The sequence below is a fragment of the Oryctolagus cuniculus genome, chromosome 13 (genome assembly GCF_964237555.1).
Source record: "Oryctolagus cuniculus chromosome 13, mOryCun1.1, whole genome shotgun sequence".
In the NCBI taxonomy this organism is placed as follows: domain Eukaryota; kingdom Metazoa; phylum Chordata; class Mammalia; order Lagomorpha; family Leporidae; genus Oryctolagus; species Oryctolagus cuniculus.
In genome coordinates this window covers 20,689,761-20,709,336 of record NC_091444.1, presented here as the reverse complement: position 1 = coordinate 20,709,336, position 19,576 = coordinate 20,689,761, and the positions used below count along the sequence as shown (strand labels likewise).

The following is a 19,576-nucleotide window of genomic DNA, read 5'->3' as shown; positions in this document are numbered from 1 at the left end:
GGCCAGTGTTGTCATGCGACAGGCTAAGCCACTACTCGGGAGGCCCATGTCCCGTATTGGAGGGTTTGGTTCAAGTCCTGGCTACTCTGCTTCTGATCCAGCTTCCTGCTGACGCACAGCTAAAGTCCTGAGTTCCAGTCACCCAAATTGGAGACCTGGATGGAGTCCCCAGCTCCTGGCTCAGCTCAGCCCAACCTTGGCCATTGTAGGCATTTGGGAATGAACCAGCAGATGGGAGATCTCGTTCTCTCTTTTTCTCTGTCCCTCTCAAATTAGTTAATTAATTATTAAAAATAAAACCAAAACAGCCCCCAACCTACCACCAGATCTCCAAAACAACAGCGAAGAAGACTTTGGGAGAACAGATGTTCCCAGATTTAGGGATACCTATTGAAGAGCAGGAGCCCAAAATCTCCTTAGGCTGGCCCCACCTCCTGCCCACACTTCATAAACTCCACCACCTCTTGAGGGAGCCCCCTTGGAAAAGACGTGAGCCCTGCCCGGCTCGCAGGGTCGGGGGAGGCTGGTCTCACTGCGGACCAGTGGAGTAGGACCCTGGAACGGCTCCCCACCGCATCATGCCCCCCTGCCTGGAGTCGGCCTCTGTTCCACCGGCCCAGCCTGTCCCATCCATCCCCCACACACCTCCTTACAAAAGTGGTCAAGCGACTTAGCCCAGAGGGATGCAGCCACGCGCTCCCCTGGCCTCTTGCGCCCTCTCATTCCTTGCCCCTTGCCAACTGAGAAGGCAGCACAGTGGAACAACAGGTGGCTCCGACCCAGCGGCTCAGAGAGCCGGTCCCAGGGCCTTCAGCCGAGCAGCCTCCACTGCAGTCCCCGGGGGCCTGGTCTCTGTCCCTCAGGGGCCCAGGGGGGTAGGGCTCCCTTGGCCCCATTGACATCTTGGTTAGACACGCCGCGGGGAGGAGGCGGGGCCGGGGCCCAGCAAAGCCAATGAGGGCCGCTCTGGTCACGCGCCGCCGGAGGCCCGGCCAATGGGCGCTGTGGGGCGTGGCCAGCGCCTCGGGCTCACTGCGTTTATAGCCACTTGGAACGCGGCGCTCTCCAGCGCGCTCGGGTGCGGCACTGGGCTCGCGGTCCGAGTGTGGGACTTGCGCGGCGGGCTCCAGCGCTCCCGGCGAAACCGACCGAGGCCTTCCCCGCCCTCGTCCGCCTCCTGCTCGCCATGGAGTCGCTGACCTTCTCCCGGAGGCTCGGCTCGGCCTCCTCGGCTGCCGCCATCCTGGCCGACGGGCTCATCAAGTCGCCCAAACCCCTGATGAAGAAGCAGGCGGTGAAACGGCACCACCACAAGCACAACCTGCGGCACCGCTACGAGTTCCTGGAGACCCTGGGCAAGGGCACCTACGGCAAGGTGAAGAAGGCGCGCGAGAGCTCAGGGCGCCTGGTGAGTGCGGCTCCCTCTCGCGGCGCAGGGGGCGGCGAGCCGGGGGCCACGCGGCTGCATCGCGCGGGGTTGCGTGTGTGTGTGCACGTGCGGGGACCGGCCGCGGCGGTCTGCGATTGTAGGTGGGGACGGGGCTCGGGGGACGAAAACCTCAGCAACACCAGACCGCGTGCCCCTTAGGGAAGATGGGACTTGGGCTGGGTTTCTTTTGGAACAGAGTGGAATGGGACGGAGCAGGAGGCACCTGCTCTTAGCGGGGGTTTGGTAAGCGTGCGTGCGTGTGGCTGAGTGGATGAGGCGTGGAGTTCTCCATCCCTAAGAGCCCGGCAGCCCCGCGTGCCACGGAGGTGTGCGCAGGGCTGAGTGTGCACAAGGTGGACAGCTTTCCAGCTCTGAGACTGAATGGAAGCTCACTGGGACGGGGTTTTTGATTCTGGGAAATATGAAACCTACGGGACTGGGGCCTTTTCAGGAACTCGGCCTGTTGATTTGGAGCGTGTGCGCGGCAGTCAGAGTAATTTCTGTGTCCCTGGAGCAATTCCCTCTGTATTATTTTCACTTTCCCCTTCAGCAAAAGCAGAGAAAACACAACCTACCTCACAGGCTGCTCTGAACGTTGAATAAGATAGGCGAGCGAACTTAAACTGTTGCTGACACGTAGACCTTGCCGTGAGAACTAGTATTTGTATCTGGCGAGGTCGGGCCTGGCTGGATGGCACACTTGCCAAAAGCTAGTGGTTACCTGTGGCTCTCAGATTTGAGTGCCGTGTGCATGGGAGTCACCTAGAGTTTGTGCTTAAACTCCTTCTCTCCCCACCCAGAGGAATTTCTTCACAAGCCTAGGATAGGGCCATATAACCTGTTTTTAACAAGCCTTTTAGAGCAGGTGGTGTAAGGATGGTTGGGCTGTGTGTGTGGCCAGGGTTTGTCCCATTGGCCAGGGCAGCCACCGCCTTCCCAGCGTGTGTTTGCTTTTGCAGCCAGTAGCCGGTTTGAAACTCAAGAAGTGGTTTCATTGGTGAAGGGAGTCGATGTTGGGGAAAGGGCTGGATTATGGCCCCATCAATGAGGCCGAGGGTGTTTTTCCGGCTAACGCCTGGCACGGTCCCCAGCTGCCTGCTGCCAGGTTACAGCTCTTGGGCAATTGTGTGCTTCCTGGCTTTCCTTTTCTTTCTCTTTCCAGAACGTGCGAAGGCCCAGGGAGGCTGCAGGCCCGAGGCTGCTGGGCCCAGGCTTTGTCAGGGGCTTAGCTGGAAAAGAGCTGCTCGTGGCTTGGGTGCCCCTTGCTGGGGGGGGGGGGGGGCGGGGACTGGGTCCAGGGGACAGGTGGGGCGTGCCCAGAATCAAGGAGCTGGGATTCACACTGAGATCCCATCACTCTGTGTGTGTGTGATAGAGAAAGTGTGTGTGTGTGTGTGTGTGTGTGTGTGTGTGTGTGATAAAGACAGTTTTCCTTTGACTTTGGAGTGAAATAAACCAGCTTTCAGTTTTCAAACCTCAGTAGCTCTAGGCGGGATTCCAGCCCTTATTACATCAGAATAGAGAGGATTCAGAAGAAACTCCCTGGCCTCATCCTCTTGCTGTGCCTAAGGAGCCAAGGTTGGTGGGCGGGGGACCTCCTCTGAACCTCCCAGACCAGCAGACCACCCAGCACTGTTGCTAGGAACTTGCTAGGGGCCTCCCCTCAGAAAGCAGCTTCCGATGGATCCCCCCCCCTCCCCCGCTCACACCCATCACCCTCCCTGAGCAGAGACCTCTCAGGGTGCTTCCGGGGTGGGGGGAATCAGAGACAAGAAAGCTGCCCGAGACCTCCTCCCAAACTACCCGAGATTGTTGGGGGGCCCCCACACTCCGAGGACAGCCTGCGGGGTGGCTTCTACCCCGTGTTCTCTCCCACTCACCTTGCCTGGGTGGAACTGCCAGGGGCCAGATGGGACCTGCAGAGGGAAGGAGGGGCAGGTGGACAGGACTAATAGCTGCTCCAGGAGGGCATCAAAGGAAAAACAAATATTTGCTCTGGATCTTGGATATTTTCCTGGCACCCAGATGACACTTCCTCCTGTGGTTCTCCCAGCTCCCCTCCCCCTAAAGACAAAAACACGTGCCTGGGCCCCAGATCAGTAGAGTCCGGCAAAGCCTCCGCGACCCTCTGCCTGGAAGTCTGACCTCCCAGGGGCACCATGAGGGCAGGGCAAGCGGGCACGCTCCGATGCCAGGGCGCCTCTGCCTTTTATGTACAGAGTTGCCCCGTGGGATTTCAAAGTATTGCAAATGAGGCAGTCTGTTTCCTCCACTGGTAGGTGGGGACGCAGACCAAGAGGAGTGGTGTCTGCCCGGTGTCTGCTTAGTGGCAAGCCTGCATGGTCAGCTCCTGCCGTGTCCAGCTGAGGCCCTGGATGACCAGGGGCTGAGTCCTGGGCTGGGAATTGGCCTTGAGATGAGCCCGGGCTTGCTTCTGCGCACTGTCATTCCAACCACTCTGCGGCCTTTCTCAGCGCCCCAGGCGATGCTCGGGGTGGGAGGAGGCACGGGGAACCGCCCCTCCCACCCCCACACACACAGACTCTGTTGAGGGATCCTGGGTAGCGGAATTACACAACCAGCTTTTCAATCAGGCCTGTCTAGGAGGCTCAGGGTTAAGAGAAGAGGGCTCAGATGGCAGCCCCATTGCTTCCCGGCCGTGGGAACTCTGTACCTCAGTTTTCCCATCTGTAAAGTGGCGCTGTAAGAGTCCTGCGTTCTCCGGGGGTTAAAGGTGATCTGTGTACAGTGCTCAGCACAGTGTTCTCACCCCCCCCCCCCCAGCCCCTGCCATCTGGATCCATCCTGCCCAGAGAAAGCGGGTGGACGGTGCTCAGCTTCCCAAAGCCACACTGCCTTGTCTTCTGCTTTGTTCAGACTCCTTAGCTCCCCTTTGGCCCCAGCTCCAGAGAAGGGCTCCGGCCTGGCCAGCTGCCAAAGGCTTGCTGGGCGGGACGCTGCCCTCCCGGCTCCTCCTGCACCTGCCTGCTCAGCACTGGGGAGGGAGGCTGCAGGCGGCTCTTGTCCTTGGGTTCCAGCCAAGCCACACAAGAGGGCTGGGCAGGGAAGCTCTTGCCTGCACACTGGCAGAGGGGGCTGGAGAGTAGCATGGCGGGGGGGGGGGGGGGGGGGCGGCACACTGTGGGGCTCAGGCTCCCCTCAGAGCCCATTCCTGCTCCTGGCCTGTCGTCTGGCAGGTCTGGTGGTGTGGCAAGCCACCCCCGTGCCCACCTCTACTCTGCCCAGTCTAGGCCAACCTGGCCCAACCTCTCCTCCTCTATCTAAGTGGGTCATCCTCCACCTCCTTGCCCCACCTCCCAGACAGCAGCTGCTCTGGGAAAAGCCAGAGAGGAGTCAAAAATTTTGGCTGTGGCTCTGGGCAACAACTATGACCAGCAATGTCCAGCTTACAGCCTCTCTCCTGGTACCTGGGTTCTTGGGAGGGAGGCGGTGTTTACCAGCTGAACCCCAGCACCCACCTCTGCAAAGAAGCGGGTAGGTTTGACTGTGAGTGGAGTGGGGGTGGCTGGTGGTCCCACACAGCCTGGCCCAGGCCAGATGTGGAGCACGCCTTTCTCCAGGGTGGGAGGCCGGACAGGGTGTCTCCAAGGATGACCCACTTTCATCTTCTGCGGGCGACACCTTCCGTTTTAGGTCCTGACTCTGATGCGCGTGTTGGGAGCCTTGGGAAAGTTGGTGCCCTTTCTTGACCTTCAGTGTTGCCATTCGCACCGCGGCGCAGGGAGTTACACCTGCTGCCTTTCCAGCACGCTGGGGCACAGAGGCAAGAAAGTCATTGGAATGGTATCAGTGGGAACTAACGCTCGGGTTCTGTGGCCGCAGGATAGATGCTCTGAGCAGGCCCCGTCCTGGAGCAGTAGCAGGGGAGCCATTTCTATTTAAAAGTATTTACTTCATTTATTTGAAAAGCAGAGTGACAGAGAGAGACTCAGAGAAAAAAAATCTTCCATCTGCTGGTTTACTTTCTCAAATGCTGGTGACAGCCAGGACTGGTCCAGCCTCGAACGCCATCTGTGTCTCCCATGTGGGTGGCAGCCCGGGCCCAAGCACTTGGGCCGTCGTCCACTGCCTTCCTAGGAGCTGTTAGCAGGGCGCTGGATAGGAAGTAGAGCAGCCGGGACGCCCCTGGCTGGGAGCTGGCATCACAGGTGTTGGCTTAACCTGCTGCGCCACAACGCCAGCCCTCAGGTGACCCGTTTCTGAAGATACTCGGCGTAGACGCTGGAGTTTGAGGGGAGCTTGGCGGTCCTTTCTATCCTTTGCTCAAAGCTTTCTTCCTGCCTGGAATACCCTCAGCTTAGCACACCTCAGTTATCCATCAAAGTCTCAACCCGTCTTCTCCCAGGGCTGCTTTCCCATGCTCCTCCAAGCAAAGCAAGCTCCGGGCCGTGCCTCCGCAGCCCCTCAGCAGCAAGAGCCCCAGCTGGCACGGCTCACAGGGACCGGAGGTGGCTGCGCGGTTCTGCCGCCGCCGGGCTGAGGGCCGGCCGGCGGCGACTGAATCTCCAGCCCCTAGCACAGTGCCAGCCCCCGGCAGGCATTAGCAGCTGCTTGGAGAGTCAGAACCCTTTACTTGTCAGACGAGGACACTGAAGCCAGCCAGTCCAATTAACCGATCACGTAAGTGCCTTGTCTTGAGTTGCAGAGCTCGATAGAGGAAATAAGGGCTCCGGGCTCGTGGCTCGCTCCCCGGCTCTGGTGTTTATGCCTGCATTGGCTTCTTTGGGCCTGACTGTCCTCTCCAGTCTGAGCAGGGAGGCCCCGTAGTACACTGCATAAACTCCGATACTCTGGAGAGAAGGGGCAATATTAATAATTACACGAGGACAAGCCAGGGCACGTGCCCTTCCTGCTTCTGGGTAATCCATGCAGCTGCTGTTGTCCTCTTCTTTGGCTTTCGTCAGCTTATTTTTATTCTAGAAAATAGTTTCTCCGGCTACCTTGCAGATGAGAACAAAGGTCCTTAAAAGGTCGACTCCTCCCGAGGCTGGGAAGAAGAGGGGAAAATCTTATCTGGGCACTGTGCCTATCAGTCACAGATCAGCCCAACAAATATTTATTTGTGACCTATGGTCACCGGTCAGCCGTATGCAGAGCTCTGTCCAGACCTGAGCTGGCGGTGTGTCTAATTTAGTTTGACAGGCTGAGCCAGCAGCTAGCCAGAGGCTTGGCTGTGGGGCTGGGATGGGTTGGGGAGCAGAGGCCAAGCTCCACAGGGCAGTGATCCGTCAGTCGCCTGCTTAGGTGGAGGCCTGATGACACAACTTGGTTCCTCCCTGGGAAGTCCAGCCCAGCTGGGACCAAGTGTCGATAGCTGGGCGTGTGTGTGTGTGTGTGTGTGTGTGTGTAGGGGTCCTTCCCCTACCCCTGAGGCTAGGATACAGGCTTACAGGAGGGTGGCTGTGTTCACTGCAGGTTAGCAGTTCTGGTGTAAAATCTCTGGCTTCCAGCGTTGAAGGAGATCCACCCTAGAATTCTACGTGCGCTCCTCCACCCAGCCAGGCTCAGGTGTCACCCTGAGCACCCCTTTCCTTTAGGGAGACTCATTTCTTTGAGGCTTTGCCTTCAGGGCTCTGTCCCCCAAGTCTGACGACTAGCTCACTGTATGTTTGTGCACTCACGCTGTACATGCAGGATGTGCCTAGTTTTGCATATGCGTACATCACAAGCTCTCAATTTTTTTTTAGTTGATTTATTTATTTGAAAGGCAGAGTGACAGAAAGAAAGGGAGAGGCAGTGAGAAGGAGAGAGGGATTTTCCATCTGCTGATTCCCCCGCTAAATGGCTACAACTGGGGCGGGGCAAGGCCAAAGCCAGGAGCCAGGAGCAGGAACTCCATGCTGGTCTCCCACATGGGTGGCTTGAGCCCTCACCTGCTACCTGCCAGGGTGCGCGTCAGCAGGAAGCTGGATGGGAAGCGGAGGCAGGACTGGATCCCAGGCGCTCCGAGTGGGATGCTCCACAATGCCCCTGATCTGAAATGCTTTTCATTGCCTAGATGAGATCCCTGCTTGGACACGATTGTTTTGACTATCCACCGATAAACATTTTATGGCCCTTTGTTTCTGAAGAGCTCCTAACACTTTGTGATTTTACAAAGAATTTTTACAGAGAAACTAGTTCAGTAAACTCTCCCGTTCCAGGAGGGGCAGTGGGCTGCAGAGGGTCGTGGGAGAAGCAGCGGATTCGAGCCCTTCACCCCTCCCCCCACACGGCCGCCCCACTGACAGCCCCGAGCTCGCTGGGGACAGAGGCCAGGCTGGAGCCCAAGGCGGGAGTGGGGGTGGGGGGTGGGGTGGGCGGGCAGCCCCGTCCCCTGCAGCTGCAGCGGGGCCTCTCCCGCGTCTCGGGGCCGAGGCTCCATGGTGACCATCCCTCCCACCAGCCATTGTCCTCGCTGCCCTTCTCGGGCGGGCGGAGCGCGGGGCCTCCGCGCGCTCCCGCTCCGGGGCGCGGGGCGAGGGGCGAGGGGCGAGGGGCGCGGGGCGCGCCGCCTTGGCGTTGCCGGGGTGACGGCCGGCCGGGGCTTTGTGAGCGGCTCCTCGGGCGGGATTAGGGCTGTTCCGCATTCTTGTGCCGAGCGCGGGCGGAAGCCATTGTCTGCTCCGGAGCCTTGTGAAAGGGGGATTAGAGGCCGCCCCGAGCCGGGCCTTCCTTTCTTCTGGGTCCCTTTGAGTCCCGAGAGGAGGCCCGCCCTCCGGGGGCACCGGCGGGGGCGCGGGTGTCCGCGGGCGGTGTCTGCAGAGCGCCAGAGCCGCGCGTGTGTTCACCCCTGCGCCCTTGCGCAGCACCTGCCGGGAACTGACCGGGCCCCGACACCCCGCCCCCACGCCGCGCGCCCGGGGCCCGGGACCCTCCGAGGGCTCAGTTCGGAGAATCCGGGCAGGGACGCCCCGTCGGACGTTTTAGCGCACCTGCCTAATCCACAGGAAAGGAAACAGGCTCCGAGACCGGGCTGGGTCCTGCCCACGGGGACAGGGACCTGGGAAGCCCGGGTCCCCTGGTGGCGCACTCCAGGCCCCTGGCGCCGCTTGCTGTCATTAGCTCCCTTCCTGGCAGTCGCCGCCCCTGCTGCTGGGTGGGGTGCAGCAGAAATGACACCTAGAGCTGCTAGGCTCTTCCCCCAGTTCCGCACTCCCCACTGGCTCACTCAGCCCTTCCTGTCCCCGCCGCAGGGCCGGCCCAGGGCTTCACCCTCACTTGGCATTTCTCCCGGAAGCAGGGAAATCACCTGGCTTGGAGAGACTGCTCTTGGTGTTTTCTTTTTTTTTCTTCCATGATTAGAGGTGATTTTAAAATAAATAAATATATATATGTATATTATAAAATGTGCCATTTTAGTGAAAAATTCAGCGGTCTAAGCACATTCCTGATATGTGAACCCTCACCACTATCCATTTACACTTTAGCATCATTCCAAACAGCAGCTCTGTTGCCATTAAATAATAAGTCCCCAATGCGCCCTCCACCCCACCCCTGCAATGTCCCGCGCTCTGTCTCCATGACTTGCCTGTTCTAGGTACCACATGGAAGTGGCATAATAAAGTGTGTGTCCTTGGGTGACCGACTTCTGTCATGTAGCGTAACATTTCTGAGGTTTGTCCATTGGGAACGGTTAGAATTTCGTTCCTTCTCCTGGCTGGGTAATATCCCGCTGTGTAAATATACCAAGTTTGTCCGTTCGCTGATTGATGGACACTTGGGTTGTCTCCACCTTTTGGCTAGAGACTGGTTGTTTATAGCAGGCAGAGTGACTTGGCTGAAACAACCAAACGTGGAGTCGGAGGGCCGGTAATCTAACTGCCCTCCACCCCCACCCCAGCCCCGCTGGTGCCAGTTAGTGACCCGCTGGCTCTGGGCAGGTCATTTAACCTCCCTGGGTCCCAGGTTCCTGATCTGGGAGTTTCCCGCATGCACTGGCCATGCTTGCTGTGCCAACCTCCCGGAGCTGCTGTGAGGCCCAGTGCATTTTTCTAATGCCATGGTTGTGCAGCACCTACTGTGTGCTGGGCCCTGTGCTCAGCGCCAAGGACCCACCAGCGAGAAAAGCGAGCCCGGTGTTATGCTCGAGGTGCACGTGGCCTTTGTAAACCCGGAAGCATCAGCCTCGGGCACGCGGGAGGCCACCTTCCTTGTCCATCTGAGGGTACGGTGGCCCCGCTGCACCTAACCCAGGTGGGGACCTCTGGAGAGAGGGGCTCCCCAGCCTGTCTGTCACCCACCCTGGGCACGGGGCAGGGGACTTCTCTGGGGGTGTCCTGTGGCCTCTGCAGCAGCTGCAGGCACATCCTCAGCCGCCTGTGCTCTCTGTTCCCAGGTGGCCATCAAGTCCATCCGGAAGGACAAAATCAAAGATGAACAGGATCTGATGCACATTCGACGGGAGATAGAGATCATGTCGTCGCTCAACCACCCCCACATCATTGCCATCCATGAAGGTGCGGCGCTGGGGCGTGTGGAGCTGGGGACCGCGGTGTGTGTGTGTGCGTGTGTGTGTGCGTGTGTGCACGTGTGCAGTAGAGGTTGGAGCAGATGACTCAAAGACCTACAAAGGCACGAGCTTTGAGGCTGGGTAGTACCTGGATTTGAAACCCAGCTGTCTGACCCCCGGCCGCTCATTTCATTGCATGCGCCTGGGCCTTGGTTCCTCATTTGTGGCCCTGCGGCTTCCTCGTTTATAAGAAGGAACGAGCCCACCTGCGTCACGGGGTGGTTGCAAACATCGAACCGCATGACGTCACCCAGTGCTCCGCTCCTGGGAGGTACTCAAGGAATGGCTCCCTCTTTGAACACTGCCTCCCAGCCCGGTGAGATCCCCAGCAGTCCAGGGGCCTCTGAAACACACTGCACCCGTCTCCGGCGTGTGGGTGCTGTGCTTCCCAGAGCCAGGCCTCCCCGAATCTGGCCCGTGCTCTGAGTCATTCCCGCCACAGGGCTGGCTCGCGCCTCTGCGCCGCTCCAGCCTCCTCTCCTCTGACATCAGTGCTGGTCCCGCCGCTCCAGCTGCCCTCCGCCCTGTGGCCCAGACAACAAAGCGAGCAAGACAGGGTGCGGAGGGGAAGAGGGGCAGCGCCCTCCCCCACACACCTGTCTGTGCCAAGCCTTTCCATAATGTCAAGTGGCTGGGAACACGGGGTGACAGTGGCAGCAGGAGGCCCCTCTGTCTGAATATTCTGGGCTGGGGGGGGAGGACAAAGAAGTCTGTACTCCCAGGTTCTGTTCATAGGAAGAGCCAGGGCAGAGCCACTGGCCTGGCCCCGGTACCTGAGCCTGTCCATGGGCGTCCAGGCAAGTGGCTGAGAAGGCTAATTGTCTTTCTGGGGACTTCCCTCAGGGAAGAGGGGGTAGACGACAATGCATTGGCGAAGCCAGGCGGGCAGTGTGCGTGCACCTGTGTGTCTGGCGTCTCCCCCACACTACGGCTGGGTCTGGGAACTGAGCTCTGAACTCAGGATGTGGCTTCCCTTGCACCCCAGATTCCGCAGACGCAGGGTCGTCGCAGCTGTGTGTGGAAGGGCTCCCGCAGGTTCATCCCCAACCCCCTGTATGCTGCAGCGCTGTGGGCTGGAGCGAGGCACTCTAACCCTGCTGCTTTCCAAAATGCACCCTGGCTGGGTCTTGACCCACAACTTCCTGGCACAGAGATTGCATGCACCCCCGAGTGATATCTAGAACCACAGGGTGGGGTCTTAGCCAGGCACCCCCAGGAGGCAGGGCCACCATGGGTCAGGGCCACTTACCCATGTGTTCCCGGAAGGAAGCAAACACAGCCCTTCCGGCCTTGGATCCTGTTGCCTGGGAGCTGGGTCTGCTCTGAAGGGAAGATCCTCTCTCAGCTCCTGCTCACAGGTCGCAGAGCAATGGCCCTGGGGCCGGCTGAGCAAGCCAAACTCCTAGGACCCGTTTAGCACGAAGATGCAGTGTCAGGGACCACAAGTTCTGACACACACCCAGTTGAAGGGCCAGTTTGGTGAACCACACCCGACGTTACCAGTAGACTGGAGCCAGGACAGGGCCAGCAGTGCAAGAAGGCCCCTCTCCTACACGTGGAGGGGGGCCAGCGGTGGGTGGGCTGACTGCCAGGAACCCAGGCAGTCTGTTAATTACCAAATGTGTAGTGCTTGCTTCTGTAAGTGAGGCCTCGTCCACGGGGCCCTGGCCCGGATGCTCCCCAATGCGGGGAATGGGTATCTGGGCTCTGCATGGTGCCTTTCTTTTTTTTTTTTAAATCTGTTTCCCATCTTGGTCCTGTGTAGTTGCCATGATTATCCCACTTTTCCAGTGAGGAAACCGAGGCCCAGTGGTTGAGTAGCTTGTCTCAGATCGCCCAGCAAAGCTGCATTCGTACTGCTCCACCTGGAAGAGATTTGCCCAATGTCACAATGGTGAAAAAGTACGCAGTTCTGAGCCTTCCGCTCTCAGCCAGCGGTGCCCCCTGGGAGGCTGCAGAACCTCACAGCCTGAATTTCCAGGGAGAGAGAGGGTGTGCCACCGCCACCCTTCTGAGGTCATTGCTCCAAGGCCCTTCGCTTCCCCTTCTTCGCCAGCCTGCGGCCCCATTAGCAGACATCCCTACAGGGAGGTCGCGTCTGGTGTGTGACCGGGGTGGGGAGTGGGGACGACAGTGCGCTCTGGCAGGGCCTGACGTCCCTGGCGTCCTTGCTCCGCACAGTATTCGAGAACAGCAGCAAGATCGTGATTGTCATGGAGTACGCCAGCCGGGGCGACCTGTACGACTACATCAGCCAGCGGCAGCGGCTCAGCGAGCGCGACGCCCGGCACTTCTTCCGGCAGATCGTCTCCGCAGTGCACTACTGCCACCAGGTGAGCCAGGGTGCGGTGCGTGGGGCTCGGGGGCTGGCTTGCACCCGAGAGATTCCAGGGTCACCCGGGGCGACAGCGCCGCAGGCCAGACTGGATTCTGGGCTCCGGGACAGAGAAACGTGGGTTTCTCTGGCTCTGAGTCCCTCGGCCGGGATGGGGGGCCATCCTGTGCTCAGATGAGACCCCCTCAGCCCCGTCCCTTCCCGGGTTACCCTCCCCTGACTGTACCCCCTGCGTCTTCCAGAACGGGGTTGTCCACCGAGACCTCAAGCTGGAGAACATCCTCTTAGATGCCAACGGCAATGTCAAGGTGAGCCCCTTGCCGCGTTTCCTGAAGCCTGCCCTCCCCTCCCTGGCTCTTCTGCCCTGTCCCCAGTCAGGCAGCCCTAGGTTCTTAGCGGGCTCCTACAGTTGCTGGAATTTGCTCAGGTCGGACTTCTGTGTCGGTGCTGGTTGGGACCTCATTCATCCGCACCATAGATCATTTGTCGGCTGGAGAACAGAGGGCACAAGATGAGGGTGCCGCTTGCACAGGGCTGGCGAGTGGCCGAGCTGGGCTAGTTAGGACCAAAGTTTCCAACTCCCAGATATGTGTTCTTTTGATGTCACAAGGCTGGTGGATCTTGATCAAAGGTTAGCTTTGATGTGACCTTGTGCCCAGCAGAGAGAGGTGCGTGGCCTGAGACGTCCCCGCCCCATCCATACATGCACACTGGCACGTACACACACATCTTCAGTCTGCGGCACTAAGGTAACCCTTTGGCACCTGTCCCCAAGGACAGGCCCTCGAACACCAGCTTCCTGCTTCATGCAGCCGCAGCGCTGCCATGTCTGGGAAGTGAAATTTAGCTAAGGAGAAAATTCCTGTTGATAGGATAAGCTGAGACCTCAGGGCCAGGTGGCGAGAGCTGTCTCAGGCAGGGAGACTGGCCCTGCAGGCACCTGGGGGGACTGTACGCTGTGGTCCCCCCCCCCCCCGAGTCCTCCTGAATCCAGGACATAGTGGGTTTTTGTTTTTTAAGATATATTTATTCGAAAGGCAGAGTTAAAAAGAGAGAGAGAAAGAGACAGAGAGAGAGAAAGATCTTCCATCCTCTGGCTCACTCCCCAAATGGCCACAATGGCCAGGGCTGAGCCTGTCCAAAGTCAAGAGCCAGGAGCCTCCTCTGGGTCTCCCATGTGGGCGCAGGGGCTTAAGCACTTGGGCATTTCCCACGTGCATTAGCAGGGAGCTGGATCAGAAGTGGAGCAGCTGGGACTCGAACCGGTGCCCACAGGGGATGCTGGCACTGCAGGTGGCAGCCCCACCCACCACACCACAGCCCTAGCCTCCAGGATGCAATTTCTTCAGTAGTTCTTGACCTGCGCCCTGATGAGTTCTGGTACTGAGTTCATTGGCCTTACCCAGCCAATTCCCGGAGCAGGTGGGGCTTGCTTTGATGCCAGCCAGGAGGAAGGTAGCCAGAGCGATAAACCCACATAATGTAGACAGTCAGGAGCTTTCCTACCCATACCCATCATGTGCCTCCTACGGCCTTTGCCTGCTCGCTGCTGGGATAGATAACAAGTAATAAAGCCATAAAGAAAGGAGCCCGAGTCTCACAAACACCCTCCCCACCCTGGGCACACATGGGCCTGTGGTGCGGTGGCGGGGTGATGAGCAGCCGGGCATTGGCCTCAGCCTCTGACTGAGGGCTGATGGGAAAGGGTCCCCCAAGGAGCGAGAACACGGCAACCTGCAGGAAGGGGCCTTGGCCTGGGCACAGGCACAGCCTGGTCTTTGTTCTGCCCTCACCATTGCTTCTTGGCTATACTGGGCTGACCCCAGGTCACAGCCACCACGTTCCCACCCAGGTGTGGACAGAGATCTGAGCTCCTTGCTAGGAGGGGCAGTTCCAGCCTGCTTACCTCCAGCTTGCTGTTGAGGGCCTTGGTGTTGGCACCAGGGGCTGGCTCTCCCCCGCCGTCGGGCTGACCCTCCTCTGGTCAGTAAGTGCCCACGGAGCCTCATAGGGGTCTCGCCTGTGCTGGGGAGGGGGGCACAGCATGGGCGTGTGCAGTTGTGGCTGGGAGGCAGCACTGATGAGCGGGGGCTCAGGGCAGCAGGGGGACCTGGAGGGCTTCCCAGGGGAAGATCCCAGGGCAATGGAGGGCTCCCTGGGGGGTGGGCTTGCAGGATCAGGAGGGTGTGCATGAGCAGGGGGAGTACTCGGGTAGCCCATAGTTGAGCAAAGGGAGCTGGGAGCCAGTGACGAGCCAGGGGTCCCCACTCTGCCACCTTGTGCTCCCCAGGGCTCATTCTTCCAGGGCCTGAGCTCCATGGACAGTGCCCGGTGTGGGATAGGGTCCTGGGGTCTGTTTCCTCTTGCTCGGTTTCCCCTAGCTCCGGAGAGGGGTGGGCCAAGAGCTGCAGCACAACCCACGCCTTGGCCTGACCGTGTCCATGTTTGACCCAACCCTACAGATTGCTGACTTTGGCCTCTCCAACCTCTACCACCAAGGCAAGTTCCTGCAGACGTTCTGCGGGAGCCCGCTCTACGCCTCGCCCGAGATTGTCAACGGGAGGCCGTACACGGGCCCAGAGGTTAGTGCGTCCTCTGCCGGCCTGCCCCAGCCATCCGCTGTGACGTCAGATACGGGCCCGTTTTCCACTTGGAACTCAATCGGTCCTCCCCCAGAGCCGCTGCTTGCCAGGCCAGCATTTGCTCAGAAACCCAGAGGTGGCAAAGCTGGAACTAGAACGGAGGCCCCCGACTCCCATCTGGTCCCTTGCCCCTTTGACTTCGCCCCAACCTCCAGTCCAAGCTCCCCCATGTGACGCAAGAGGGGCATCCGTCAGAGCCACCCCACCCTGGCCGGGAAGGGGAGGCTGCAGACAGCGTCTCCCCCAGAGCCTCGGTGCCCCGTGTCCCAGGTTTGAGGGGGTGCTCGTCCTCTGGTGACCGACTCCGCGGTCCCAGCGTGTCCCTTCTCTTCCGTGGTGTTGAGGGTGAGGCTGGCGGCCACCCGCCCGGCACTGCTCGGGCATCCTGGCTGATCCTCTGTCTCTCCTGCAGGTGGACAGCTGGTCCCTGGGCGTTCTCCTCTACATCCTGGTACACGGCACCATGCCCTTCGACGGGCAGGACCACAAGACGCTGGTGAAGCAGATCAGCGATGGGGCCTACCGGGAGCCCCCGAAGCCCTCTGGTGAGTGGATGGCACTTCCTTCCCTTATGGGCATGGTTGATTGTCTTTGGCAAGTGCATCCTAAAGTCTAGCTTAGATCTCCTTGCTACAGTTGCCCCATTTCCTATTGCTTCTGTCCTCGTCCCTAGGAATCCTTTGTCTTATGATGGGGGAGAGGAGGAGAGTGTGCACAGACAAGGGCTAATGACGGGGTCACCGTCCTGAGAGGGGGTGGAGCAGAGCGGTGACAGCAGTCAATCCCGGGACACCCAGTGGGGAGCCAGCCTGGGCCGTGGCACCTCTGGGGCCCGGGGCAGGAGTGCCCATGTCTGAAGTGGGCAAGAGCACTGTCTTAGTTCAAGCAGGGCTGGTCGGCCCCTGCTGTCCTGCTCTCAGGACCACCAACCCACTGACCGATGCCTTTGCATTTCGTCTTCCAGATGCCTGCGGCCTGATCCGGTGGCTGCTCATGGTGAACCCCACCCGCCGGGCCACCCTGGAGGATGTGGCCGGTCACTGGTGGGTCAACTGGGGCTACGCCACCCGCGTCGGGGAGCAGGAGGCCGCGCACGAGGGTGGACACCCGGGCAGCGACTCTGCACGCACCTCCGTGGCTGACTGGCTCCGGCGCTCCTCCCGCCCCCTCCTGGGGAACGGGGCCAGGGTGTGCAGCTTCTTCAAGCAGCACGCGCCTGGGGCGGCGAGCACCAGCCCGGGCCTGGAGCGCCAGCACTCGCTCAAGAAGTCGCGCAAGGAGAACGACGTGGCGCAGGCCCGCCAGGGCGCCCCAGCCGACGACACCGCCGCGCGCTCCGGCAAGAGCAACCTCAAGCTGCCCAAGAGCATCCTGAAGAAGAAGCTGTCAGTCTCCTCGGATCCTCGGGAGCCCGGCCCGGGCCCCGCCAGCGCAGGGCGGGCGGAACCCCTGCTCCCCAGGAAAGGCATCCTGAAAAAGCCGCAGCGCGAGTCCGGCTACTACTCGTCCCCGGAGCCCAGCGACTCGGGGGATCTCCTGGATGCAGGTGACGTGTTTGTGAGCGGGGACCCCCCGGTGCAGAGGGCCCCCCCAGCCTCAGGGCTGCTCCACCCCAAGGGCATCCTCAAACTCAACGGCAAGTTCTCCCGCGAGGCTTCAGATCGCACGGCCCCCACCGCCTTCGGCTCCTTGGACCAACTGGCCTCTCCACGAGCCCCGCCCCGGGCCAGCCGGCCCTCAGGGGCCGTGAGTGAGGACAGCATCCTGTCCTCCGAGTCCTTCGACCAGCTGGACCTGCCCGAGCGGCTCCCAGAGCCCCCGCTGCGGGGCTGTGTGTCTGTGGACAACCTCTCCGGGCTGGAGGAGCCCCCCGCGGGGGGTCCTGGCAGCTGCCTGAGGCGCTGGAGGCAGGACCCCCTGGGGGAAAGCTGCTTCTCTCTGACGGACTGCCAGGAGGTGACACAGACCTACCGCCAGGCCCTGGGGGTCTGCTCTAAGCTCAGCTGAGGGTGCCCGGCAGGCTCCAAGATGCAACGAACTGGCGGCACCCTAGGGGGTGGTGCCTGAGCCCCGGGCGGGCGGGCAGGCAGCCTGCAAAGGAAGCATGGTAGGGGTCTGATGCCTTCAGCCCCAGGAACCAAGATGATAGGCAGAAAGAGTGGAGAAGCAGGCGCAAGGGAAAGGCCTGGGCGTCTTCTGCCTGTGTTTTGTGCACGGGTTAGGGGACAGGGGACAAGCAGGGAGACCTAGAAGGAGCGCCTGCCCTAGCCGTGCCCGTCGCTTTCACCTGCTGTGAATGAGTTTTCCAGGTGGCGCCTGCCAAGGGCAGCCTCTTCCCTACTCTTCCTGTGCCCGAGTGGGGCTGGCACACACACACACACATACGCGCGCACCGCCGGCCACTAGAACTGGAACGTGGCGCCTCTGCTGTGCTGGGGGTGGCCTGCAGTAACCCTTCCTTATTTATCCCAGCAGCCAGAGAGCGCAGCGGCCGCGGCTCTCTCCCCTTCCCCCTTGAGCCCGAGCCCCCTCCAGTCGCTGCTATGGACCTCAAAGGCTTGGCAAGGCTCGGGCTGCTGTGCAGATTTCATCTCAAGGGGGCCGGACTCCTCCGGACGCCCCCTGGGACCTCAGAGACCCACAAGTTCTGCCTCTAAGCTGCTCCCGAACTCTGGACTATGGATGGATGCATCTCTGGGCTTTCAGACCCTACAGTGTCCTTATTTATTTTTATGATCTCAACTGTTTTGTTATTAAAAAAAAAAAGTGAATCTTGCTGATTTTATTAATGTGAATGCCGCGTTCTGGGGAGACCCGTGAAGACATCTGAGTTGCGTGTGTAGAGGGAGATTGTTGCGATGATTCCCCTCTGAGCACGGGGAGGGGAGGGTCCGGGACTCCCCATGTCCCATTGCGGTGTCTGGAGGCAGGGAGGTGGCCTCCCGCTCCCCTCACTCCACACCTTGACTGTCCACCAAATGATCCCGCTCTGCTTGCTGTGTAACGGGGAAGAGCCACTCCATTAAAACCAGAGAGGCAATTGGCAGCCGGCCTCCCTCTGTCTCTTTGGCGGAGAGTGGAGGCACAGGTCTGTGAGCCTCCCCCTGGGCTGCCCCGTGGGAAATAGAGAAGGTTTATTCAAAACAAAGCCAAAGGCCCCCCAGCTCTGAACTGCCCAAAGCAGCTCCAGCGTCAGCCAGCCCAGCGCGGTGTGGTCGGGGGAGCAGCCCAGGGCTCTAAAGAGACAACTAGATCCCCGCCCCCACCCTCTCCTTCCTCTCCTCCTGCCCCTCCCCCACCGGCTTGGAGCCCCCTGCTGTCTCCCACAGCCTCTGTTCTCACATCCACCCCCAGAAATCCCCTTTTCCTCCAGTGCCTGGCAGCTTCTCCCCTCCCCCAACCCCTCTGCCAGACTCCTAGAGGAAGTCAGGAATGCATGGAATGTCCACCCCCCACAGCCCGCCCCCTCGGCCCCCTGCAGAGCATTCCCGGCACGCCAGCTCCATTGAGAAACTCCCAGGCTCTGAGGGCTGTGGACTCCGGAGAGGATGAGGACAAAGTCTGGGGCTGGCAGCCGGCTGGCTCCGGCCCCAAGCAGGCTCCAGCCCCAACCCTGACCTGCTCTGGTGTTCCCAGGTTCCTGGTCTGGCCAGCCCCTGTGCCCTGCGCCACAGCACTCCTGTCCGTCTGCCCAGAGAGCTGGCAAAGTCACCGAGTTTGGGGAAGGGCGAAGCAACTGTGGGGTCAAGATGGCAGCACCAAGAAGAAATTGCTTAGGCCACAGCCCGGGGAGTTCTGGGCCTGACATCTCTCATGTCCGATGCGGGAGTGCTGGGACTCTGGGCTAGGCTGCCGGCAACCCCAGTGAAGCCCCAGGGTGGGTCTTTACCCCATGCAGCTGCAGAGGTCAGGTGCTCATTCATTCATTCATTCCCCTTCCGAATGAAGCCCTACTGTGGGCGTGGACCACAAAGGTAGGAGGCTGTGCACCGGAGGGCTAGTGAGCTAAGCGTCCTCAGTCCAGGCCCCGGGACTGCACAGGCACCGCCAGCTGTGAGTGCCCTTGGGGGCCGCTCGTGAGGGCTCTCACTGCACGCTCACCTCCGCGTTGCCAGCTCGGAAAGCATTCTGTAGGCTGTCCGGCTGAGCAAGTGGCAACACCAGGCCTCCACCCAGACCTGGGAGCTGCCAGTCTTGGGGGGCCGGAGCCCACAGAGTGGGCTTGGGTTTGGAGAATGGAATAAAGGAATAGAAGGGAATGGAACTGTAGATATTGACTGGGCCTCTCTGACACGCCAAGCCCTTTTCCAGACACGGGAATACAGCCATTTCACCCCCCCAGAGGGAGCCAGGCAAGAGGGCAGTGAGTGGGCCCAGGGAGAAGCTGAAAGGGCGGTGGTGGGGGTGACAAGAGGGGGCTCACAGCGAAGCGAGGGCCTGAGTCCAACGGAAACCTGAGTTCGGGATTGGGGTGGGGAGGAGGGCTCAGTCCCTTCCACCAGCTCTGGCTCAGCGGGGTTGGGGGGCCCCCAGGTGTTTGGTCCTGAGGTTTGTGTCCCCCTGTGGTCTGTTTGCTTAACCTCCTCAAGGGAGGGGTGGGCAGGGAGGTGTGTCCCAGTGGGAAGAGAATATCTATGACCTCAGCTCCAAAGGGACCT

At 60.3% G+C, this 19,576-nt stretch overlaps 1 protein-coding gene across 4 annotated transcripts; it reads left to right on the top strand.

Annotated features, from left to right (window-relative positions):
- The first annotated feature begins 1,033 nt into the window (after nt 1-1,033).
- NUAK2 (NUAK family kinase 2) lies at nt 1,034-17,689 on the top strand. 4 transcript variants are annotated; one of them, XM_008268521.4, is made up of 8 exons: nt 1,035-1,408; nt 9,768-9,888; nt 12,123-12,274; nt 12,519-12,584; nt 14,739-14,858; nt 15,331-15,463; nt 15,883-16,464; nt 17,391-17,689. In XM_008268521.4, exons 1-8 carry the CDS (start codon nt 1,187-1,189, stop codon nt 17,573-17,575), a joined length of 1,581 nt encoding a protein of 526 aa, XP_008266743.2. In that variant the 5' UTR covers nt 1,035-1,186; the 3' UTR covers nt 17,576-17,689. The 4 variants fall into 4 exon arrangements, with proteins under 4 accessions (XP_002717609.2, XP_008266743.2, XP_008266744.2 ...); XM_008268522.4 differs by having other exon boundaries at nt 1,036-1,408; nt 17,394-17,689; XM_002717563.5 differs by having other exon boundaries at nt 1,034-1,408; nt 15,883-17,689.
- The last annotated feature ends 1,887 nt before the right edge of the window (nt 17,690-19,576 follow it).